The sequence below is a fragment of the Rhinolophus hipposideros genome, assembly GCF_964194185.1.
Source record: "Rhinolophus hipposideros genome assembly, chromosome: 10".
NCBI classification, from domain to species: Eukaryota; Metazoa; Chordata; class Mammalia; order Chiroptera; family Rhinolophidae; genus Rhinolophus; species Rhinolophus hipposideros.
The window spans coordinates 22,465,925-22,491,400 of NC_138056.1; the positions used below are offsets into that span (position 1 = coordinate 22,465,925).

At 43.5% G+C, this 25,476-nt stretch overlaps 1 protein-coding gene across 2 annotated transcripts in view; it reads right to left on the reverse strand.

Annotated features, from left to right (window-relative positions):
- Positions 1-1,261: 1,261 nt before the first annotated feature.
- EHF (ETS homologous factor) overlaps positions 1,262-25,476 on the reverse strand; it is a 40,049-nt gene continuing 15,834 nt past the window's right edge. The window contains exons 2-9 of one of the 2 annotated variants that reach the window (XM_081062320.1): positions 20,712-20,811; positions 16,691-16,936; positions 14,396-14,458; positions 11,629-11,700; positions 11,442-11,510; positions 6,281-6,343; positions 4,737-4,932; positions 1,262-4,631 (exon numbers count right to left, since the gene is read on the reverse strand). In XM_081062320.1, coding sequence (XP_080918446.1) covers positions 4,532-4,631; positions 4,737-4,932; positions 6,281-6,343; positions 11,442-11,510; positions 11,629-11,700; positions 14,396-14,458; positions 16,691-16,936; positions 20,712-20,808 — 906 coding nt within the window. In that variant the 5' untranslated portion in view covers positions 20,809-20,811 and the 3' untranslated portion in view covers positions 1,262-4,531. The remainder of the gene's footprint in view (positions 4,632-4,736; positions 4,933-6,280; positions 6,344-11,441; positions 11,511-11,628; positions 11,701-14,395; positions 14,459-16,690; positions 16,937-20,711; positions 20,812-25,476) is intronic. The other variant, XM_081062321.1, reaches the window with a different exon arrangement.

Here is a 25,476-nt window from a genome sequence, read left to right on the forward strand (position 1 = left end):
GGCACAGAGTAGATACTCAAATAAATGCTTATTGAATAAATAAATGTGGGAACTGCCTATATTTTGTTGCTATAGACTGCATATATTTTGTTCCATTTCCTCTAAGCCCCTTGTGGATGGCTTGTTGAAGCATGAAACACACAGTTACAAGATGGTCTCTGTGGTTTTTATTAGTGTTTTTCAGGGACCCATCAAACAAAAAGTCATATTTTGAAAAATATAATCCTTTCATAAAAGAGAAATACTCAACTTGAATTTAACATAGTTTAAAGGGCAAGATTTCTGATTTTCAAAAAACAGCAGCAGTAGGGTTGTTTCCCACAATTTGTCAACCCAAAAGCCAGATGGGAAGAAAAGCAAGAATTATGCAGATAGCTATGGAAAGATTAATCCCAATTTAGCTAAATCTGTGAAGGCTTATACATTTCACTGGTTCACAAGGCTTAGTCTCTATGGGTTTTTATTAAATGCTCTATCTGTTATTCCAGAAATGGAATCTTGAGGACCAACACTGAGGTTAATTCAGTTCTGATGTTATGACTGCTGTACTTTTCTTTCTTTATACAGTAAACACCCATTCAGTAGGTTCATATAGAGTATCTATTATACCCTATATAAGTAGATAAGCTCCTGCACATGGTTTCAGGCCGTGCACCTAGTAGGCACTCAACAAATGCTTTTTTTAACTATAGAAGAAGAACATAACTGCCTTTCCCTCTTACTATTTTACCTTTTCCTATATTTTATACATTTAAAAAACAACACACTTGCAAAACTAAAATCTAACATGCCTGACTCACCTTATCAAAAGATCCCTCCATATTTTTCAAAAAGAAAAAATATATACATGTATATATATATTTATATATATATAAACCAACCCCAAAATACTAAAACTTAGAACTGCTTTACACTTAAATAGCAATTTACATCATATAAACACATTCATAATCTTCATTGGTTGAAACAGGTCAAAGGTTCATTACTGGTTTCTTATACCAGATAAATCTCACAGTTCCTAATAAGGCAACAGAATTCTCATCCAACACATGACTTACGGAAGCAAACAGCCTGTTTTGGTTTCATTTCAGCACAAGTAGGAAGGCAAAGTAAGGCGTCTCACAGTAAAATAAATGCTCATCTAATAGATAATATGTCCTTGACGTTATGGCCCTGTGCTCTTATTCTAATGAAGAAACGATTCACATCCGATTATGGATATAGCCACCGAATCCGAGGAGTCCTCCAGAAGACTTTCATTCATTAATTCAACAAATATTTATTGAGCACCTATTTCATGTTAGGTACTGGGGGGAAAATATTGATAAGATATAGTACCTGACCCCAAAGAGCTTACAGTCTAGCAAGGCAAAAACTTTGAGGAAGGACCAGCGTGACCAAAGGAAAACTCATAACTTGGGTCTGCCCGGCTCAGAAGGCAAGTACAAGAAGCTGTAGGTGTGTCTCATGGCCCTACTCAAGTTTCATCAAGTCAAATATCTAGAAGCTTCAGATGATCTGAGTCTGATAAAGTCTTAGCAATACATTTCCTGCCTCGAGTTCCCATGAAAACTACAAATAAGCACCCGAGCTTAGGGAGGGTTCGAGGAGACCATGTGTGGTGACCATGTGAGCATCTAGAACAGATGAGCATCTTCAGTGAGAAGCCGCGTGCCCCCAAAAGAAAGGGGGCTTCACCTGATGCTGGCTTATCTCTGGGATTTTGCTCTCCCTTTCAACGCTGTGGTAGGAAGTATTCTGTTCACACCCCAAGTTGGCATGGCTTGATTACCTTGAGTTCTCCAAGTCACGAACAGCACATAGAAAATGCATCAAATTCAAGCCAAGACAATAGAGAGATATGCTGAGAACTTAATACGCCAGCCTGTTTAGGTAGAAACCAGCTGCCAAGAAACTGCCACATTCAACAAACAACACGATCTGCTAATTCTCTGCAGAACTATTCCAGTCGGTACTCCCCAGACTCGCTCACTACTTAGCAAAGATTGCTGTTCAATGGAGAGGGCACGGGAAGAGCCAAGGCCAATTTAGAGAAATGTAAGAAACTTACAGGTCTGGGGAAGGGTAAACTCAGAGAAAAATCTAGTCACCTTAGGTGACGAACAGGCAAAGCGAGGGAAGGAACAGCAGAGAGAGAATTAACAGATATCCCAAATAACACAATTCAGACACATACAGACACAGTGACATTACTTCAAATATCTGCATGTTTAATTCATTCTGTGGGAAGTATAGAAAAGTGCTGGGAAAGCCTCATGCTTCTTTAGCCTTGTCTGAAAAGCAAGGTGTGTCATGCAGGAATGTCTCGGATCTGGGCTGCTGCTTTGTTATTTCTCTCAGTCCCCTCAGTAACTGTTACTTGACAACACTGAGCAACACCTTTGTGGAGGTGACCAAGACAGGTAGAAACAGAAACAGACTTGGTTGGACTTTCAGAAGGTCATTTATCTCACTAAGCTGGTGTCCCCAAGGTCCCATTCATAATGGTTCTCATTATAGTAGGATAAAGTCTTAATTCTTATTTCCAGCATTCTGAATATTTTACAAGCACTTTGCACCTCTTTGACTAAGAATTGCTCACATCCACTGGGTGACCCACTGTTGCAGGTGCTCCATTAGTTGATGAAAAGCACTCCCTCTTACTGGTACTTGTCTTCGGCCCCATATGAATGCTCAAGAGAAGCAGACGGGAGGAGAAAGCCAAGGACATGGGGCGTCAAAAAGAAAAGTTGCAAAAGGAATCTGGATGTCCAAACCCATTTCAAAGTGTTTACAGTCTCATAGTCTGTAAACAAGATTGCAGGGTCTGGTGAGAAGTCTTCAGGTACCCCAAATCATCCCGTCATTGCCGAAATCTCCAACTCCTACTGACCGTAGCACCTGAGCTGCATTTTATGGTTTTCTTTTACATCCTTCCTTTCTTTTCTGTCTCGTTTTTAAACATTTCTCTGGTTGAAAATCTAGGCAGCATATCAGTCACTTTGGGATGAATTCATACGAGACAGGAAAGAAATCATTCAAAAGAGGAAAGATTATAAGAATTAACATCTGCAAAGAAGGTTTTCCCTGGACCTTTATCTATCTATCTATCTATCTATCTATCTATCTATCTATCTATCTATCTATCTATCTATATATCTATCATCTGTCTATCTCACACAACACACATACACAAACACACACACGCACATACACACACATTTTTTTCTCTCAGCATTTCCTTCTGCAATATAATTTTTACTCTGCTTTGTAATTCTAGTGAAAATGTCTGCTTTGTAGTTCTTGTTACATTATCCTTTTTAATTTGTCTGACTTTGGCTCTCATCTGGGATTCTAAAAAGAAATCCTTCTAGATATTTAAACCCACTGTCCCTAATATTTTAAAAATTAAAAATAAGTTGACTTGAAGTCTTGCTTTTGCTTTTTTCTAGGGACTAAAAGATCTTAAATATCTTTTTATTCTGAAAATAAATCACCATTTTCATTTTGACTGGCTAAATCAGTGGTTCTCAATCAAGGGTAATTTTGCCACCCCGGAAACATATAGAAATGTCTGATGACATTTTTGGTTGTCACAACTTTAGGGTCAGAAGTGCTACTGGCACCTGGTGGGTAAAGGTCATGGATACCGCCAAACATCCTACAATGCACAGGACAGCCAAATAATGCACAACAAAGAATTATTCAGCCCAAAATGTCAACTGTGCCAATCAAGAAACCATGGACTATAGGAATACAAGAGCAAACTCATCACATCCTTTTTCCCATTTATTTTTAAGCAATTGGGATATAAATAGCCAAGGCTGAACTCTCTCTCAAATAATTAAAAGTGAGTCGAGGTGGCAATTGAAGTTCTTTTCACCAATCATCCAAGGAGGAGGAGGAAAGACAGCCTCTGCATCAGGAAAAACATTCCTGAATGAGTGTAAAGCCCCCACTACTGTTCTTTCTGATTTAGACATTGCAAATCATCTGACTCTTGGAAGTCCTCATTCTCCACTCAGTGGCTCCTAAGGGTCAGATTAAACTTCCCAGCATGCTCAGGTTCATCCCATCAATCTGAGACCCTGGAATTCATCCTAGCAGCCGTGTCTGTGGATGTTTATGTGTGAAGGACACATCACCTTTTCCTAAATCATTTTACGTAGAAAAACATTTAATGCCCTCTGATTTTTTTCTTTCTCTTAGCAAGAAGCACAATGCAACAAACCCTGTTCTTCTTGCAGTGGAAAAGAACTTCACAATAAAGGCAAACACAAATCACAACCACATACAGCATCATAGTTCACAGAAAACTGTGTACGTTTGTTCCCTATATAGGACATACTTGAAAGTAACAAAATAATTTTATCAACTGTAGTGTTCCTTCTTCCCATTAGAAGTAGATGTTTCCCCCATCGTGGTACATAAATATCAGAGAAAAGTCATCTTTGAAATATTTACGTCCAGGAGTTCTTGGGTTGTTGTGATTTGGGATATGTTTGGGTCTGTGTTCCAAGTGTCAGCACCTTCAGTTTTCATTTTCTCTCCATCCACGCGCATTCTTCCCAAATTTATATACCAGTCTTCGTCCATCCACACGTTCCAGAATTTCTCTTTTGTAGTAATATCTGTAACAAAGGACAGATTGCGTAAAGTGGTTGGTCAAACGAAGCCTGCCAGGAAAAGAGCTGGTCGTGTGGCCTTCTCATGTTCAGAAACTGGAAACTGCTCACCTCATTGCTCGGCTGAGCTTTTCGTAGGTCATGCTGCTGTTGTTTTTCTTTTTCCCCCATAGCTGAGCCACAGCCTCCGATTTCAAGAACCTAAAGATGCCCTCAGACCGGTCTTCCCACTTGATTAACCCTGGATTCTTGTCTGGGTTCAGGAGGATGTCGCGGATGAATTCCCATAAGTGAGTCCCTCGCGGATCTGAGGAAAAGCGGAAAAAGGACCTTAATAATGGTCTCAGTCACAGCAAATTAGGGGCAGAGGAAGCAGAGAGCTACAACATTTTCCATCAAGTAGCAGATACTCAATTCTCTCCTACCCATCAGCAGATCACAGAATCCCCAAATATTTGATTTTCTTTTCTTTTTCTTTCTTTCTTTTTTTTTTTTTTTCAGGTATTTGAGAACGAACTAGCACAATTTTTCAATTTGCAAATCAGGAAACTGAGACACAGAGAATTTAAGGGACTTGACCAAGGTTACACAGGGAAGTAGTGGCAAAGTCAAGATGAAAGAATAGGTCTTAGTTGTCCTGTACCAGGGGGAGTATCTTCTAAATATTGCTGACAAATTGCTGGGGAGTCATTTCAACTTGTTACTGCCGAGGAGAGCAACTTGTAACCACTTCTATTCAGTACCTCAATCAATTAAATTGTGCCCACCTAACTACTGTGTTTCAGCCAAATGCTGAACCCAAACATCATTTGGGTTCTAGAATTTTAACTCCCAGAATGGACTGGAGCAAGGCCTCACAGGGATTGAGGGGCCCAGTTTGAAAATGAAGCAGCTACTGCAATGAGATTAGCAACCAAATTCAAATTTATTCCTACTAGACTTGTGACACACAATGCCACCCCCAGTCGTCCCGTCTGAGAGGCTGTGTTAATTCTGTTCTGTGGGGTCACCTGGAGTAGCAGATAATAAAGATGTCCAAGTCCCTATGATTTCTAGATTATACCATCTTGATTTCTTTCTGTGCCTCCTCCCTCCCCACACACACATGCACACACACACACACACACACACACATACATATATACACTGTGTCTCTGATATTTCATACACTTTCATAAGGTTTTATTATTGGGGGAAATACAACTCCCAAGGAGCACTGTTGAATCTTAAGAATAAATAGTCATTTCTTGGAACATTAACTGCACAAAGGTAGGAAGCCAACATTCAGCAAAAGAAAAAAAAAATCCATCTCTGTTGTTTCTTTTTATCTTTCTCCTCATCCCACCCTTTTTTCTGGAGAAAGGAAAACCTCTACCCCCATGCCTGTGAGCAGTTCTTATTTACTGGGTGTCTCTGTTTTAGAACAAGTAGAACAGATTGAGGGGGAAATATCCATTGGAGCACCACTTGGAGAAGCAACTGCAGAGAGAGCTACTTTGCCAGCAAGTGATGTTTCCATTTTCTCACCATCCTGAGTTTGAAGGAAAGAAATGGAGGCAGCAGGCAGAGGCAATACTTGTCTAAAAACTAGTGGCCTTAGTTAAACTCAACTTGAAGGAACAGGCCAAGTGCCATCTGAAAGCCAGACAACTTACTGTGCTTTTTGGTGTGGGACTTGGCAGGATGGTCTTGCTCCTTCTTCATATCAGGTGACTCTACTAAAGAGAAAAATGAGAGCTGCTTAATTCACCTATTTTCTACTAGTAACATTCATTCATTCATTCATTTCATTCATTCATCCTACATTTAACCAATATTTATTGAGCACCTACTACATGGCACTGTTCGGGTATATGGTAGTGACCAAAACAAAACAGAGATGATAAGTACTACGGAGAAAAATATTGTATTGCAGGGTAAGAACTAGGGATAGAAGTATGGAGAGGGGACTCATTTGCAATTTACTGTAAAGTAGCCACAGAAGACTTCTCTGATAAGAGGACTAGATGAATGTGAAGGAGACAGTCATGCAGAGAGCTTGTGGAAGGGTCTTCCAAACATGAGAATAGTAACTGCGAAGGCCCTGAAGTCCGTGTGTGTTTGCTGTCGCCACAGAGCAGAAGGAAGTCACTGTGGCTTTGAGCAAGGGGCAGAGGGCAGCAGCTGAGGTTCAGAGCATTAGGGCTTTTGGGCCTTTTTTAGGATTTTAGCTTTTATTCTGAGAGATGGAAAGCCATTGAAGGATTCAGGTCATTAAATGGTTTGTTGTTGTTGTTATTGTTGTTATTGTTTTAATAATACAAAAATGTGAACATTTATAACAAAGAAAGACGGCTTTTAAACCAAAGGAGTGCCTTTTTGGCATGCAAAGTTATATTTTAATCAGCCTGACAAAGAGGCCATTGACTGGCCTGATCTCAGTACAGAGAGCCACCAAGGACCATGGAAACACAGATTAGTTTAACAAATGACTCATTATGGTAACCCTTGTGACCGTCACCAAAGAGACGACAGAGGCGGATCTGTGAAATACAACTTGAAAAGAAAACGCAATGATCTAGCCAGCTGTGTGTGTGTGTGTGTGTGTGTGTGTGTGTGTGTGTGTGTGTGAGAGTGGGCACTTTGGGTGTCAGAAGGACCAAGGCAGATCTTATCAAAAAATCCCACAATCAAAAATCCACCAATTTTCATACAGAGTAGTCCCTAAATTCAAGCTAATCCTGTTAAGAAATTGGGCTGGTAAAATGCATCTCTTCTGTATGTGTTCCATCAGGGCTTCTAAACTAGGTTTCACTGACCCATGTGGAGCCTCCAAAGGCATTTCAGACTGACCGGATCTACATACAAAGGGCAAGGGCCCATAACGTTCATTTAGTTGTCAAGAGTGATGGTCCATTTTTCAAAAAAGTCTGAATATCCACTATAGCTCCTAAGTAAAATGGCTAAGAAGAATAGCTACTGTTTATTGAGCACTTACTATGCAACAGGCACTGTGCTAAGAAAGCGCTTTACATGAATCACTTTATTTCATTCATACAATAACCCTATGAGGTAGGTACTATTAGGATCCAAAGTTTATAGTTGCGAAGAAGCTGAGACAGAGAGGTCAAATGTCTAAAATCATACAGCCTGAGAACAGAGCCAGGATGTAAACACACAATTTGATTGCAGAGGTTTTACTCATAACCACCATTCTACGCCATTTCCAAAGCTGGTGGCACTTAACAGATTTCGCGAGTCTTCCCTGCCAAGAATCAGGCTCAGTTCTACAATGCTCTAGTTAGTGGGGGAAAGACATTCCAGTGATGCTTCTGTATTTCCCAATGTGCACGGACACATTCACCTATCTGATCACCCAGCTTGTCATGGCTCAGCACTCCCAGCAGTTTCCCTGAAAGCCTGGCAGGATGGAGGAAGGGATTTAATAAGATCTGGTTAGTAAAGAAACCTCTTATTCTGGTTAAGAATTTCTCCCCAGGCATTGTCAGCAGGAGACCTGCACTCGACTTGGGTTTCTCTGAAATCTGAAAGGACAAATTCAGGGGAAATGCTAGGAGTCTCCACTCTCCCTCCCTGTAGGTTTCAGGGTGAGTTGCAACATCTCAGCAGGATGTGACAATATTTCAACAGGTCTGGCACCCACCCTGGTTTCCAAGTGATACTTCACTCTGACAGGGCCACGTTGTTCTGCAGACAAAGAGTGGCATTTACCCAGCGGGCCACAAGCAAAGCTCATCTCCAGGTGGCAGCCAGGAGGGGTGCAGGGCCATTATTTCAGAGCCAGAGTTGAATTTGGAAAAACCCAGTGTCTCTCAGTTTATTAGCCTCAGTCATTGTGTATGGGTTCCTAGCTGACATAGAATCAATTCCTTTGGGGTTAAGGGAACTTTGTGAATAAGGTGGAAACCTTGGACCATGTCCCCAGAAAAATGCACGTATATGTCCCCTTGTGAAAATCTGTAAACAATTTCACGGGTTTGTGGCTTCAGATTAAAAACCCCCAGACAGGATAGACCATGAAGAAATCTTCTCTTTGAGATGTCAGCCATTTTACCTAGGATACACCTCCATGCAGATTAGAAAAGACAAAATTAAAAAAAAAAAAAATCCAAATGAAAGTGTTTTCATCACCATATGGGGGAATATGCAGCCAAAGGCAAAAAAAGGAAACTCAGATTTCTTCAAGCCTTCTTGTCCCGTTCCCAGTGTGCAAGAGCAAGCTGTGGAACGACTGACCTGCCTTAGTACTAAAATCTTTGGACCTGAAACCTCCCTTTAATATGATGGCCTCTCCCCCTATGCATTCCCCTTGACCCCCAAACAAAAGTCAAAACCTTTGAAGGTAGCCATGTGGGGAAGTGATTCATGCCTATAAAAGAATGGTTTGCTCTGGGGAAATGGTCCCGCTTGGCTTTCTCTCACTCCGCTCTGCTCCCAGGTACCTCAGGCCAAGGTCCAGTCTGGACCTGGGCCGCACCAAGTCACAGGTTTATGATGCAAGCTCCAGATCATGACTTCAGCTAAGCTGCTTCACAAAAAGCAAAGATTAGAAGCATTTGCATATGATTCAGCTGTGAGCCATGTCTTGACGGGATATACAAATTTCAGTGTTATAATAGACTGTGCCACCCTAGCTTTAGGCTCAACAAGTCAGTGAATAAACAGATCAAGCCTGAGTTGGCGTGATTGGCTTGAGGACTATCGGGCAGATCAGGAACACCGGCGGCCATTTTATGAAATGGGCAGATGACAGAGAAATCAAAACAAAGCCCGCTTCCCCACCTGCGTTTATCACAGAGGGCATCAGTTTATGTTGGGCCTCGCCTTAGTTCAGCTTGTAACTTGCATTAAAACATAGAAAGATATTTAACTGCATTCAATTTAATGGGAGCTTGAAATCTAAAAACTCAGACAAATGACAAAGGTTTTTTGGGGGGGATGTGGGGGCAGGGGTCTTGTCCCATCCAATAGAGACTAAACTATTCTGAAATGAATTGACCCAAACAAGACTGTAATTAAATATCCTACCGGAGGGCTGTAATTCCAAAGAAATGTGCCAAACCCTGACACTGAATTGATTCTTTAAGTAATAATTCTGATTGAGGGTCTAGAGTGCTTATCCCATTTTTCAGCCTGCGTTATGATCATGGGATAGGAATGAGGGATGGGGGGTCAGGGAGATAATGTGGAGCGGATTTGTAAAGCCCGTTTTAAGAAATACTATTCAAAGCTAGGATGGGTTGACTCAGGAAATAGTTCTCTGTTACTGCAAATAGGAAAGCAGAAACTGGCCTCTAAGGCCCCTCTAGAGTGAGATTCTAGAAAGTAAGTCAGGATATAGAAGAGAGAAGAGTAGCCTGTGATTATGTTACAGGCTAGGTTTCCCAGGTGCCTCAAGACCTAACAAACCCTCAGGCTCAAGAAGTGGTTGGTTCAACTTTACTTTTAATTGGAATCTTTTGCCATAAGCCAAAGATCCAGCCGGAAGGACATGGGAGGAGACACCTTAGGAAGTGCGAGAAGAAGTCTGAGGCTGAGCAGGGTGAATGGTTTCCTCAGCTCTGAAACCCTTGCTCTTGACTAGGTGGCCAAGATTGCCACAGAAATTTTACCTGGATTGGCTCAGTTCCCCCAGAATGGCAAATGCACTGCAGAGCCCTTCCAGTGTTTGATCTGTACCCTAATTTCAACAAATACTTAAAATGACACATAATGCTATGGGTCGCTGGGGGGAGGGGAAGTAAAGAAATGAATTGGCCTCAGTTCTTAACCTCAATTCCAGAAGCATTTACACTGGCGCCCAGCCCTCTCATTCAAGGGGCTTGACCCAAACAAAACCTCAAACCAAAAGCTTTCATTATTTCAGTTCTCAAAAACACACTCAACAAAAGAAAAAAAAAAAAAAGGAAGGAAGGAGAAGCAGTTGTTTTATTCTGAGCTTTCTTTCACAAACACTCATTTAAACCTGAAGTTGCCCCAAATTCAATTCCAGGAAAAGTCTAAGCTCTAGTTCATAGATCCAGACAGGTGCACAAGTTTGCACCCAGATCTAGGAACAAAACGAAGCCCTGTATTCACCTCCCCGGTGCGTTCATTCCTACGCAGTACGTGCCAACGCCAGTGTATTTACTTATAAAAGGAGGGCGGGATATAATCTGAAGGCCCCGCTCCTAGATTCCCAGGCAACCAACTTTGATTGAGTCATGGATAGCCCCCCGTTGTATCCTGTCTAAACCACATGAGACTAAAGTGAACATAATTCATAAAGTGTACATTGTCTGACTGGAGAGTCTCGATGAGCCATCGGGGTCAGACTTGAAAAAAGTGACAAAATAGTGTGATTCTGGGGGTCCTGAAATTTTCCAGTTGCTCCCCCCCTACCCAAAGACCATCGCCACAGGTTCACGGACTTTTGAAGGTCACTGTTAGACATTCTTTCTCTAAAGCCAAACGTTTGTTGAAAATTAAACATAGCCTTCTGGCCCCAGAAGTATACTCAAGTATAAATAATTTTATCAGATCATTTCCCAAGAGCAAGTTTTTGTTAAAAAGAGAGGTTTTATGGACACAAGAGAGTTGTGACTTGGTTTCACAGGAGACACACACTTTTCCTAGAGGCATCCGTGCCGATCATCTTCAATGTACAAATATTGGCTCAAAAGCAGATCTTTTATAAATAGTAACTCCATTCCTTTCCTAGCCTTTTAATGAGAAAGACTCCAGCAAAGTGGAAACGTAGGATGTTGGTAATTCTCATCCATGCTCCGTAAGCACTTGCATGAGGCACACTTATGCTCTGATGTCAGGACAACTTACCAACAGGAAGGTGACTGGTGGTTGTCATGGAGATCTGGGCCCGGCAGAACGTTTTGCTGTCTAACAAATCTATAGCAATGAAAAGATAAGGGACAGTAAGAGCCCCCTCTTTACAATGGAAACTTCTTACTGTTAGAAAAACAGAATAAGAATATAACAGGGCCTTAAGTATTGGGGGGTTAGTTACCTACTGTGCTACCATAGTTGGTGTCGTATAAATAGTTTTCTTCTTTCCAGGTGTTCATGATAGAAGAAGGGTCTACAAAGGACAGAAGATGGGAACAGTCAATAGTTACCATCCCCGGCGGAAGAGTTTGCCTTTTTTATTTTCTAACTCACTGCTCATCCAAGAGGCGTGGGACATAGGGGGTGGTCCTCAGGGGATGCGATTCTGCTTCAGCCATGTTACTTTATAATAATGTTACCCCATGTTTCTTCCAGTGTCCTGGGGGAAACGGACTTTGTCATGGCTCTCTCCATAGGCTCTACACCGGTTGTATTTTTAGGGAAGTGAGGGAATTTGCCAGAGTGAGATCCTGTTCTGGACCAATGTTTGGCTGTTTGGGCCCTTTCTCAGTCTGCACCGGGCAGGGGGCGGATTCGGGAGTCTGGCATGGTTTTGCCCTTTACTATATAGTCACCAAAATACTTTTACACTAGAAAAAGAAATTGTTAGAGACAAATACATTCACGATTAATGAGCAGATTTTTCTAGTAAGATCCTCCTGGGAGAATTACAGATTTTTTTTTTTTTCCAGGAAAAGTTTAGTCAGTTTTATCATAGCGTGTGCATTGCTGCAATCCAGAGAGATCTCTCCTCAAATTGGATGACAGCCTGCTCCCTCTAGGATTTCTCCAGTTAACTTAAGGAAGATACAGAATTCTCAAGACAAACCTGAGGAGCAGGGCAGGAGAGTATTACCAACCCAAACACCTTTTAAGAGTAGGGTCACATCACTGCCTCATCTTAGAAAAGCGTCTTTCTCTCTCTCTCTCTCTCTCTCTCTCTCTCTCTCTCTCTCTTTCTCTCTCTCTCTCTCTCTCTCTCTCTCTGTCTCTGTCTCTCCAATGTGCTGGGTAAGCACATCTCATTCCAATTGACTCGTCAGATTTCAAACTCAAAGAAAACTCCCTTCCACCTACCCCAAATGAAGCCCAACTCCTACGCAACCCCCACATCTGGGCTAGTCTCCAACAAAAGCATTATCTTTCCTGGCTGGCCAAGAGCTGTGAGATCTGGCAGGAACTCTCACCTCGTCCCCACAACCAGGAACTTCCTGCTTTCTTCTCTTCACCGATCAAGGCTCCCCTCCTGCCCAGGTTCTGAATTTCAGGGCCAGCATGGTAAACTACTGGCCGAGTTTCATTTTGTTTTTATAACATAAAAGGTATAAAACCTGACTCACTGGCTAAGTCCTCCTGTTTACGACATAGGGATTTAGCTGGTATTTTAACTAATAGCTACGTGTTTGGGCATCCCAAGCCCAATCCATTGGGGTTACACCCTCTCTCCTTGTTGGGTCACCTCGTACACCTGTTGTTGTCTCTGAAAACAAACTGAACCAAAAAGGTTTGGGGGTGTTGGCCCCTCTGTGAGCCTCTTCTCCCCTCCTCCCAGGGTGGACCTTCTTCTCCACCCTTTGCTCAGCTTTTCTGAACTGGCAACACCAGAATGTCTGGATGGTCAAGAAGGAATTATCAAGTCATTTGTGACCTCTCCATACTACTCTGGCTTCTCCAATGGGGCGATCTGTTGGGTCACAGTGGGCTTGGGGGGTACCATCTTTCTGCCAAGTCCTGTGTCTGCTTCTAGGGCAGTCTGACTCATAAAGCATGTAGACCATCCAGGTAACCCAACCCCAGGTCTGTGGGGGAAGGACAGGGCTAGGAAAACCTAATTAGCATTCTGAGCAGCTATTGTTTTTTCTTTAATAATGGTAGACTAGCCCCCTTATAAAAGAGTAAATAACTGCATGGGGATAATTTTGGCTCTGAGTGACTTACAAATCACCCCTAGGTCAAATTCTGCCCTTAGTGACTGGCACGCAACCCTCAGGCAAGGCTGTGGCAAACTTGGTCAGCCCACGTGGCTTGCAGTCTCCCAGATGAAGGCCTGCAGTGTGACCCTGGAGCAGTGGCAGCTGCAGTTTCATCATAGCCAGTGGACTTTGGGGGGCTTGCACAGGTTTCCCTAGATTAAGAGGCCATAGGCCAAATATGAATATGCAAGGAGCTCTGATTGGTGCAAGGCCACGGGGCTCAACTTCTTGAGGTAATTACTGCCCCCTGCAAGTCTCCAGGAGAGACAGAAAGTCCCCAGGAGAGAGACGGGACAGGGAAGGAGGGATGATTAGACAGGGGAAAGAATGAATGTAGATACTATGGGATTGCAGACCCTACTCAGAGCCCAGAAGAGTGTCTTTCATCTAAAAGTGCACTGAAGGCCGGAGTTGGCTTCCACAGTTCCCTACAGAAGCCCCCTAGAAACTACAGTAAGTACAACAGCAAATCCATATCTTCCTCCTTTTTGGGTGACACCCCCACCAAGGGAGAAAAGGAAGAGGAGACATTGACCCTTCTTCTTCTCTCCTCTTGCTTCTCCTAGCTTAGCCAAGTCCTCTGACTCTTTGAGGTGAGAAGGAGACCCAGTTAGTCTTGGCATTTTTCCCAGCTCCCGGACTGGAGCCTGTACGATGCCCTGACCAGAAGTTGTGGGCAGAATTAGTCTCACCATCCATCTAGAAATCAGAACTAGTTGGCAGTTAACTGGTCCCAAGCACAAGAGATGAGGCTCGTGGAGCATGGCCCATCAGAGACAGCGCGGGAAGAGCTGTCCCTGGGTTTTCTGCCAAAATGCTGGCTCTGTCCTGCTCCCACACTCCCTTGTATTCCCTCCCAACTGTCCTGCCCAGGGCTTTGCCTACTAAGGTGACTCTCTGTCTGTTACTACTCACCAGTTTGTTCGGTCTTGACAATGACATTGTGTGTGGACTGGAACAGGTCACTGCTGCACTGGCCTGTGAAGGACAGATTGGGAAAGTCAGAGAGGACTCACAGGGAGCCAAAACGTGATACTTAAACAAGGACAGAGCTGGCTTCTTGAAAGAGCTTCTGCCAATCCCACCGCCTAACGACCTCTGTTTTCTTATGGGAGACACTTCCCTCTCTGCATCTACACTCTCATGGAAGGAGTTCCTGGCTCAGAAAATTAGCAGCTAGGGCACCCATACCAGATGGAGTTATTTGGTCTTGTATAAGGAAATCATTCAGTATGGTGGAAATAGAACTTCAAAAGTCAGAAAGCAAGTTTTTCCACTAATAACTAAAAGGCACTTCACCTTTCTAAGTCTTGGTTTCCTCATCTGTAAATTTAGGGGATTCAACTAGATAAAGTTATTAGATAGCCTCTAAGGTGCTTTTCAATACTAAGATATGATACAAAATGAAAACAAAAATGCAAAGAAAACCATTTTAACTAGTGTGATTCTTCTTTAATCTTAAATTTAATCAATCCCATTTTGGTTAGATCCAATCTATGAAATATGTCTGGATATATGCAGTGAGTCTTCCCTTATTTATGTCTTTCAACTCCTCTCTGGATATGTCACATATAAAAGCACGTATATGCATGTGAATGACTCTCATATGTTTTTACTCCCAGCCAGATTATAAATATCTCAGGAGTAGGGGGTCATGCCTTTAACCTTTTTGACCCTCAGTTTTCCCACCTGTAAAATGGGAACAGTGTTTTCTCATAAGGTCATTAAATGAATCAGCTCACTTAGCATGCCTAGTATAAGTAAACACTTAACCAATGTAAGTTAATAGATTGTCTATAAAAAGACAAACAACAAAACAAAGGTGAGAAAGCTGGTCATTAGGCACTTACTGAGGCACCAGCAACACACAGTGGGACTAAACAAGTCATGGAAGGTCAAAGATGGAAGGTCACAAATGGCCACATCACCTCCCAGGACACCCTGCCTTAGGGTTCAATCAAGGCAAAGCTTCCAAGGAGTGGATTTAATTGGAGGTGGGAGGTAAATATTTTTAATTCTTCAAGTGTAAGTCTGCTCTTTCTGAAGATTCCTGGGGGTTATTTATAGAGTCTTGTTTGGTTTGGTTCTAGTAAAAGAAAAATGAGCAACTACCTCTGTGACATGGGTGGGAAGAAGGGAGTGCCCAGGAGCTGAATGAGGTCATCCAAAATGGATGACCACGCTGCCAGCTCCTCTGCCGGACTCTGGGTCCTCCCCAGTGTTGATGGCAGCTGTCAGGGTCTGAATCTGGTTCATTGCCCTGGAACTCATGCTTTCCAAAGCCCCAACTACCTGCCTAAACACAGGTTTTGCTAAGATAGACTTGCTCATGTGGATATGGACACACCAGCTCACTATTCTTACCCATCACTGCTTTCCAAAATACCCATAGTTCTCAGAGGACCTAGCTTTGTACAGCCATTATCAGGGGAACTTTATGCCAGTGTCAGACATTCTGCAAGGTGAGTTTTCTGCCCCTCCATATCTTACAGGCTAGTGTAGAATGTGTATGTGTGTGAATAAACTATCACCGACAGACAGTGTTTGAATGGTGCCTGCCTGGGTATCAAGGAGGCCTCAAAAGAGAGAGATTTGGGCCTCTAGGGCAATGCCAACTCCAGAAATCACTGCAGAAACATCCCACACGTGTCCTGACCATTAGTTCTAAAATCCATTTTTTTTAAATCCATTTTTTTTAATTAACAGAACTTTTAAGAACCTGCTGAAATAATGTAAGCTTTTTCCATTCCCAAAACACAAACATAGATCTAATTTTGCATATGTTCTTACCTCCCTTAGGTTCCATCTTAAGAACTTAGGTCTAGACATTTAAAAAAAAAAAAAAAGTAGCCACGATGATCTTAACAAGCAAGTAATTGGGAATTAAACTATCAAACCCTGTTGGCAAGGGAAAGAAGAAAAGTTTTTCTGAGAGTAACAAGTATTCTGTGAATACCTGGCTAGCCTTTGTCTCCTGGAAAATTAATCATAATGAGAGAATTAAATTACACTGGGTTTGTAGAAGATTAGACACACCTCGTACCCTAGGCTTCATGCCTATCTTCTCTTCTCCCTCCTACTTCCCTGCCTTAGAAACAGTGGTTTGGAGGGGAGACCATCTTTTGATGCCCCTGCCTAGGAATCCTGCCAGCTGCAGAGTCTCTGCTCTTCTCAGCTGGCTCCTAGCAAGATAGGGAGAGAGATAGTCACCATTCCACTTGAGATGCTGCAAGTTGCTGTAAAGGAGCTGCCCCGCCGTCCCCGCCGCCCTGGTGAACTCCTGCAAACTCATGTTGCAGAGGTGCTCGCCATTGATGTCAAACTCCTGGAAAGGGATGCAGCTGGCATCCAGCTGGTTGGTGTCCAGGAGGTGCTGGAGCCACTCCCACACCTGGTACTTGGTCCAATACTGAGGATGGATTTCATGCCACTGGCCTCCAAAAAACCCGTTGGAAACTGAAAAACAGGAGGTGGTTCTGTGAGTGAACCGTGGCTGTCCCTGGGCATCTTCCCAGTCAGAGGGATACACCGCTGGCTGCCGGATGTCATGGGGAACACAACCACAATCTGGATGCATCATGGGGGTTGGAGCATGAGATCAATTCTAGAGAAGAGGTTCTGGGAAATGTGGTTCTTTTCCCAGTGGTGATGGGGGCCATTAAGCCTCCATGCATCTTCATGCCCTCCTTAGTATAACTCTTACCCTTGGGAGCTGGATAAGGACATGAGACCTGAAATGCTCTCAGATCATGAGCTCATTCCCCTACCTCCCCGAAAAGTACCATGAAAGCTAAAGCATTGCTTTAGTTTCAGCAACTTATTAGCTTATTGTTCACACCCACATAGTTCTCTTCTCTGTCTCTCCCACCTTTTTCCTTCTTACACACACACACACACACACACACACCAAATTCAGACCATTTCAGCCAAAAATAAGGCCTGAGAGTAACTTTCTTTTCTCTCTGATACCTTTGCTGGTCCCCAAAGTGGTCCCCATTATCCATCTACTAATTGTGCTGCTGGTTAGTATGGCTATTATGATGTCACTTCCCTGCTCAGGTACCTTCAGTAGCGTCCTATTATCCACTAAAATTAGCACAAAACTGGCAAACCAGGCATTGAGACTCTTCACTATTCTTCAGGTGAACCTCTGACTTTTGTCTTTTTTCTATGTTATTCTTTTAGCCCAGTTTGTATTCTACAAATCACTCCCTGTTGAATTCCTACCCAACTTTCAAACTCTGACCATGTGGCAAAGTCATCACAGATTCCTGACTTATTATGAGGGCTGCTGTCCTATGAATCTCTAGGAGTCGTGCTGGGTATTTATCCTAACCTCTTTTGTCATGTTCTGCTTTTCTTTACCAGCATCTAAGTACTGTCTTATGTTCCTTTATAAATTGTATGCTCAAGGTCATGGACCCTGTCTTACCCATCTCTGTATTACCTATAAAAACTACCTTAGAGACTGCCATCATAGATTCTCTCTATAGATTTCTTTAGGGGAATTCATTGCTGAAACAGAAACAGTGTAGGAACATGGAAGTGTTGTGAGAGGCATTCACAAGATGGTTGATTCAAATGCCAATGAAGAAGTGAAGTTCACTCAAAACAATAAAAACTGCCTACGGTCTTTTGCTACGGGCTAGCCATCTGTGTATGTGGCTCTCCTGCTCCCTTAAGAGAACATCACAAAGTCAGCCCAAAGTCCTGGAGGATGGAGAAGATAGAAGCCAGCCTCTGGGGGCATAGAACAGGGCTAAGAGATCTTTAAGTCCCCTTGAAAACAGAGGTCAAGGGGAGGAGCTCTCTTCTGGGAAAGATGAGGGGCAGGGGCAAGGAGAAGACACTATTGCAATCCACCAAACTCAAGCAGGGGAAATCTAGCTGAATGTGAGACACAGATATTCCCACAGACTCGTGGATGGACCAATAGAGAAACACATAGCACAAGAAAACTCTCCCTAACTTTTTCTTCATGCTAGATGAGTACTTCTCAAACTCTGGTGTGATTATGAATCACCAGGGAGTGTTGCTCAAATGCAGATTCTGATTCCACAGATGTGGGGTGAGGCCCGAGTTTCTGCATTCCTAACCAGCTTCCACTTGATGATGATGCTGGTCAGTAGATACAGTTTGAGCTGCAAGAAGCTAAAGAACTCCAAAAGGATGGATTCCCATAATGCCCATGGCCTAACCCATAACACCCCCAGAGGAGAGGCTCCCATTTTTCTAACCCAATCTCACTTTTGCTCATGCCCTCAGAATCCATCCAGTACTTCCAGACGTCAGAAGCATTATGAGCAGGAGGTCGAGATCACTTAGGCGTGAAGGTGACTGCCTTAGGTAATACTTGCCACTCACAGTGTGTGCTTTACTCCTCATACTTCAGGGCCAGGTAAAAGCAGCCCTAAACCATCAGCTTGGGCCCTGAAGGGGAAGCCAGTGATGGAGAGGAACGAGGGCTAGGATTGGGAAAATTGAGTCCAAAAATTTAATTCCGTAGAAATATTCCCAACTATACAAACATGCAGAGTTTAGACTGGATGTTTCCATTTCCCCTCAATTTTGGAGGTCTCACAAATACAGTTGTTTAAGGACGGGATATATGTATATTTTTTTTTTATGATTCCTCGAGTCTTTTTTCTTTTTTGTATAAAATAGTTGTGGTGCTATGACAGTGCAGCTTGGGGTGTGCAAGCAAGAGGCAATAACTCTCAATAACCCAACAACTGGCCTGGAATAATTTCATCTCTCAACTTCACGTGACCCAGATTACAGGATAGTTCCTGAGAGTGCATCCTGTTAGAACTTGAAAGAACCAGAGAATTTTATCTGCCGTCGACTAGGAAATTCTCCCCATCAGACAGGGGATTCATTCGATTCCTGAAATTTCAGGAGGAACACTGAAAACCCTATGAATTCCACTCTTCTCCGTCTCTCATTCAAGTGACTTCCCCCACCTCATCAATCATGACCAGGAGCTGGGCTTTCTTTGGGCCTCTGGAAGTTAAGCAGTAAAAGCGGCAGTTGATTCTACCCCCTGCTAAACAAATTGCCCAACTCCGTCCAAAGCAAACAGGAGGAATGCTGCATCAGTCGTCAATAGAGGAAGCAGGCACCTGGAGATGCCAAAGACTTTCCAGTCTGCAGAACCCTCCTGTCCTATTCGAAATCCTCCTTTGAGGTCCCCATAGGCAATCTGAGGCCTGCAACAGAAAATGTCACGGCCCAGAAGAGGCAGCACTTTGGTGGAACAGGTGATCAAGCAAGGGAAAGTCACCTGTTCACGCTTTCAACCGTGTTTGGCTGAGGTTCCAAAAGGAAAGAGGTAACGCTGCAGATGGAGCCGCTGCTTGGTGGAAACTACAATCTCCCATTATCTTCCCACTCCTTCTTCTCAGACTCTGCTCACCAACAGGCCATTTCCATTTTTCAGAGGAGACAAGAGCAGCAGAGTCTATGGCAAGATTAGCAGCAGGTGTGGGGTGGGAGAAGACCCAGAGCTTCTTAAACCCACTGCAGTTTGACACACAGCAGTCTGCCTAAACTGAATGCCTTCACAGTAGGGTGTGGGGTCCCGATTCAGCAACAGCTTTATTCAGTTCCACTTTTACAGTAAGCCATCGGCTTGGTCACCAAACCCTCCATAAGCCCCACCAATAGGTTCTCCATTAAAGCACTAAAGGAGGGCACATGGTCTCCTAACAAATCTCTCCCCTTCAAAGGGAGGTCACTAGAAGATGAAATGGAAAGATTAAGCTGCTACAATACTCTCCGCCTCAACTTCCACGCTTCCTTGCAAAACACACACACACACACACACACACACACACGCACACACGCACGCACACACGCGCGCGCGCGCACACACACACACACACTCGCACACACGCGCACATAGCTTTCTCTCCTATCCCGTCTCGATATCCTAAGCCAACTACTGTTAAAAGCTTTAACAGGCGGCCTTCCCTTTGAGCATCTCTTCTACAACCCTATCTGCCAGGCTGCCCACCCAGAACCTTGAATATTGGGAGGAAACAATGAAATGTAGCAAATGGGCTTCAGTCTGCTAGCGACCCATAGAAAACTCCAGCAGAAAGAGTTTTCTCCATTCCGGCTATTCCTCACACCTTCTGCTGTACTTTTCAAACATTAAATTGGGGAATGAAGTCTAATTACAGCAAAGGAAAAATCCTGATGGAGCATGACACCCACGCGGCCCCCTTACCATTGCACGTGGGGTAGCTGTCTGTCCAGGCTGGCTGCTGGTGAAGGAGATTGTTGCTGGGGTTGAGATTCATTACACCACTTCCTTCCAGAATCATGATCTGTAAGGGGATCAAACAGCTTGTTCAGTCAGTGCCTCCTGGACAAACGTCATTTGAGAGTACAGATCATAGAGTTAATTTAGGAAGAAAAAAAAAAAAGAGAATTTGTCCTTCCAACCATTGCGTCCAAAGCATATTGCCACGGCCCTTTCAGTAAAAGCAAAACTCACTGGCAATTAAAAATTTCCAGGTTCAATTTTCATATGCATGAGGCAAGTTTTTACAGCCACCCATTCATAAATGAATAATCTCTGATCAGGAATGAAGCAGAGAGAAAATGCAATACCTGCTCCCAGGGCGAGTCTGGCCAGCAGCCAAGATTTTTTTCTTTCTTTCTTTTACTTCTTCTTCCTTTTTTTTTTTTTTTTTTTTTAATAAAAGTGAAACTGCCAAGGAGATTTTGTGGGAACTCTAAGCTGAAATCAGATGTTCACAAAAACCAGCCACGGGGTGGGCTGGTATCAGAGGTCCTCAGCCATACTTTACCTAAAGCTCCTCCAGTATTCGGCTCCATGATAATATAAGAATTAACTGCTTTCCCTGACAAGATACTGCCCCTTCCCTTCCTTCCTGGTAAAAATTCTGACCAGCTTCTTGGTAAAAATTTCTGACCTCCTTTTAGAGACCTAGAGAATCCCACGAGCTTCGAAGCTGACTGAAAGGTGATTTTCTGTTTGAGGACTCATTTTCCTCATTTTCCCAGGAAAAGAACCTTTCTTCCATGAGTGTGCTTGGATTTTTTTAAACAATGTAAAAATTTTATACTTTAGAAATATTTGCTTCAGTTCTCTAGCCTCTGTAATGTTCTCGCCCCCAAGCCAGGCACCCTACATCTTTCAGACTCCAGACCCATTTGAATGAAAGTTCATTCAGAAGGAGAGCAACCCATTTCCAGAAGGTGCCTGAACATTACCCAGAGGCTATATAAAGGTAACTTGCTCTTTCTAAAATGTCGGGGTGGAAAGAGAAAGCTAACTTTACAGCAATAGGTCATGGAAATTTTTCTGCCTCTTTGGGAGAAATCTTGTATCCTTGTGTGTAACCAGTGTCCCCAGGATCAGAATAGCCCACACACGGTAGTTGCAGCCCTCAAAACCCCTTCCTCGGATTTGGCTACTGCTCCTCTGGTTCTGTGTAGGGCCTGAGAGGGGAGGGAAAGGACCTGGAAAAGGAATACAAATTCATTCGTGTATTCATCTATTCCACAAACATGTATCAGCCCTGTCATGGGCTTGCCCACCCGCCGAGGTCCTGGGGACAGAGCAGTGATTAAGAGTCGAGCGAGGGCTACCCAGAAACATGTATCATTATGAATATCATCATCAGGGCTGTTTGGCAAGTAACTAGACCTGAATCCAGCCTAAGTGGAAGATGGAGAAGGAAAGGCAGGGTGGGAATGATGGCCATTGTGACAGGGAAGGGACCGCAGCATGAGAAGACAGGAGAAGTGGGTTCCGTGTGGTTTCTGTCAGAGTTTCGAAGGCCGGTCAAGCTGGGTGTGATTCTAAGCTCCACCACTTACCAGCTAAGGTGCCGTATTAGTGCTAATACAGATAAGTCATTAAGCTCTCCGAACCCCTGTTGCCTCACATGTAAAACGCAGGTCCGCATACCTCCACGTGCACTGCTGGGAGATTCCATGACTTTCTATACCTTGAGCACTTGGCAAAAAGTAGGGCGTTGTGATGAGAGTTACTACCGCTCTGGATAACCCAAAGCAGAAACAACCGAGGGCCTCCTTTTCCCCATGCAAACATCTAAAGAGAGTGACTAAATGGACTTTGAAATTCCCTTTCAGAAACCTCTCTGATTCTCACCCTCAGAGAAGGATAACCAAACCAAGTCAAACTTTCCTTTCTTTGTCACAATAACTGGGCCTTTTCCCATCCAGCTTTTTAGAGCAATTACCCTCAAGCTAAGAAATCGGATGAGGGACTTCAAGGCAAAAGAAAACCTCCCAATCCCCAGAGGGGTGGCTTGGGAAAGGAAGGGGCATGGCCAGTCTCCTGTTTGCTCAAGGCTGGGCTTGTCCCTCACCAGCATTTGCTCAACCACAAGCAGTAGAAAGGTTACTGTTTAACCCTGAAAGGGCTGAAGCTCAGAGCCCAGCCCATCTGCATGGAGGAATAGGCCCTCCAGGGTGGGGGCTGTGGGGGGTGAAGAATGGGCAGGGAAGACTTCCCTGAAATTCTTTCACAAGGATTTGCCTGGAGGGCTATTTCAAAGTGGCCATTTCTGTATAAGTGAGACCTGCGTGGGCCAATTCTGAGTTATCACCTTAATTGGTTCAGAGATTCGCGCCCCCCCCCAAAAAAAAACAACACTTCCCAAAAAAGACCAGAAGGCAGGGTGTAGTGACAGCTAAGCACCTCAGCTTCAGAGTTGTGGAGATTTGGGCTCAGATCATAGTTCTCCTGCTCATTGTGCATGACCTTGAGCAAGTTCCAAGTCTGCTTAGCCAAAAACTTTCTGATGCTCACTTTTCCCCACTTATAAAAGGGAAACAACCCCACACTCAAAGTACTGCAAGAATCTAATGAGGTCCTGCATGGAAAGAGCTTCATGGGTAATAAAAAAGAATTTAATAAATGTCACAGGACAGGGAGGGCCAGTTCTCCCTTTGTGACCCGTTGCCCACAAGCCCCTTTCCTCAGGGCAGACGTCATTTCTCGCCATTACCTCCTGGAGTCATCCAGAACTACTCTCAACCCACAGAAAAGCCCTGAGGACTACAGAAGTACCTGTGGCCTGTCACCACTCAGCCCCCCAAGAGGCTGGCATGCGTGGGCGCTATTCCCTGCTGGCACCCCCTTTCCTAGGGAAAGCCAGCATGATGAGGGGCCCTTTTTTATGGGGCACCGTAAATGGTTACTACTCATAAAAGAGTTTATGTGGCTTAACCCTTAGTGAGTCAGGGTTTGCTTGAGCTCACCCAGGCTTGTGAGGAAAGAAGGTCAGCGTCCCCAATCCAGCATGGAGCTGCAAGGACAGTGGCCTCAGAGTGGGCACAGGAAGGCCCGGGGCCCCCACAGCTGGAGCCCTTTCACCAAGTTCTATCCGCCTCTGAGACCCAGTTCTTCAGGTGTGAAATGAGGCAATCTACCCCCGACAGCCTCACAGGACTATTGTGGAGATCAAATGAGATAATGGATAATAAATGTACCTAGGGAATTGTTTAAAAAAAAAAAAAGTCATTACAAGCAACTCGCCTGTACTCCCATATACTAATATAGACTTTCTTTGGTATATAATGATTACTCTGTTGCGTAAAGAGCTTTCCTTTTAATTAAAAAGTATGAAGGTTATTTAATGCTCTTCTTTAAGCTTTCCACTTTACCTTTAGTATAGCTTTTATTATTTCTTACAAAAAAAAAGCATCAAGGATGTGAGATGTGAGGTAGAGACTTCAGAATCTTTGAAGCCTGGGTTAGAATCCAGGTTCCATCTTTGAGCCATGTGACCTTGAGTACATTAACCTTTTTGAGACTCAATTTCTTCCCTGGTTTAAAAGGATGAGTAGGGGGCACATTGCTGTCCGCTAAGCCTCAGGACTGTTTTAAAAGATAAATACTATAATGGTTATAAAGGTACCTAGTTCAGTGCCAGCACACATGGCCTCAATAAAAATTAGTTTCCTTTCTTTAAACATCAATTCTCAAGGTGTTTCTCTAACACACTTCTTCCAGGACTGAAGAAGTACATTCAGAGCCTTTGGAGTCAAAAGCAAGCTAGGAAAAAGACCCACCCCTCCTCATCTCTAACTCAAGAGGGAATTCTGGGGGGTGCTCCTCAGTCATGTGTGCCAGGTAAAAAGCAGCGTTTCTCAACCTCTGCATGACTGACATTTTGGGTCGGGATGGTTTTTCAGTCACGGGGGCCGTCCTGTGCATTACAGGCTCTTTAGCCACATCCCTGGCCTCTAGCCACTAGATTCCAGCAGTACCCACCCCCCACCCCCAAATGTCCCCTGGAGCCAAGTCCCCCCCAATTGAGAACATTGGTTAAAAGTAGAGCCTGTGGAGTCTGACAGCTCTGGCTTTGATCTTGCAAGTGTGGTGACCTTGGGCTGTTAATGTGTGGATTAAACAGGAATGTAAAATCCTCAATATGTTATCTCATACATGGCAAGTGCCAAGAAATGTTAGCTATTGTCATAGGGTCTGCCCACAGGTCTCTCTTTAAACTGTGTTGGTTGCATTTAGGGACATTCTTGGGACCATAGTAGACTCTTCAATGGCAGGATAGTGTAATGGTTGGGAGCTCGAGGCTCTGGAATCAGATGGCCATGGTTCAAATCCTGGCTTTGCCAATTTACTAATGAGGCAAACTTGGACAAGAAATTCAACTTCTCTGGGCCTCAGTTTCCTCATTTATAAAATGGAGATGATATGAAAAGTCTTGTTAAAAGATAAAATGAGACGATACCTGTAAAATGCTTAGAAAAGTATTTGACACATACCAGTAAATACTTATGTTAGCTGGTTTTTATAATAATACCATGTTTCCCCAAAAATAAGACCCAGCCGGACAATCAGGTCTAATGTGTCTTTTGGAGCAAAACTTAATATAAGACCCGGTATTATATTACATTATGTTAGATAAAGCCCGGCCTAATATTATAGTAAAATAAGACCAGGTCTTATATTAATTTTTGCTCCAGAAGAC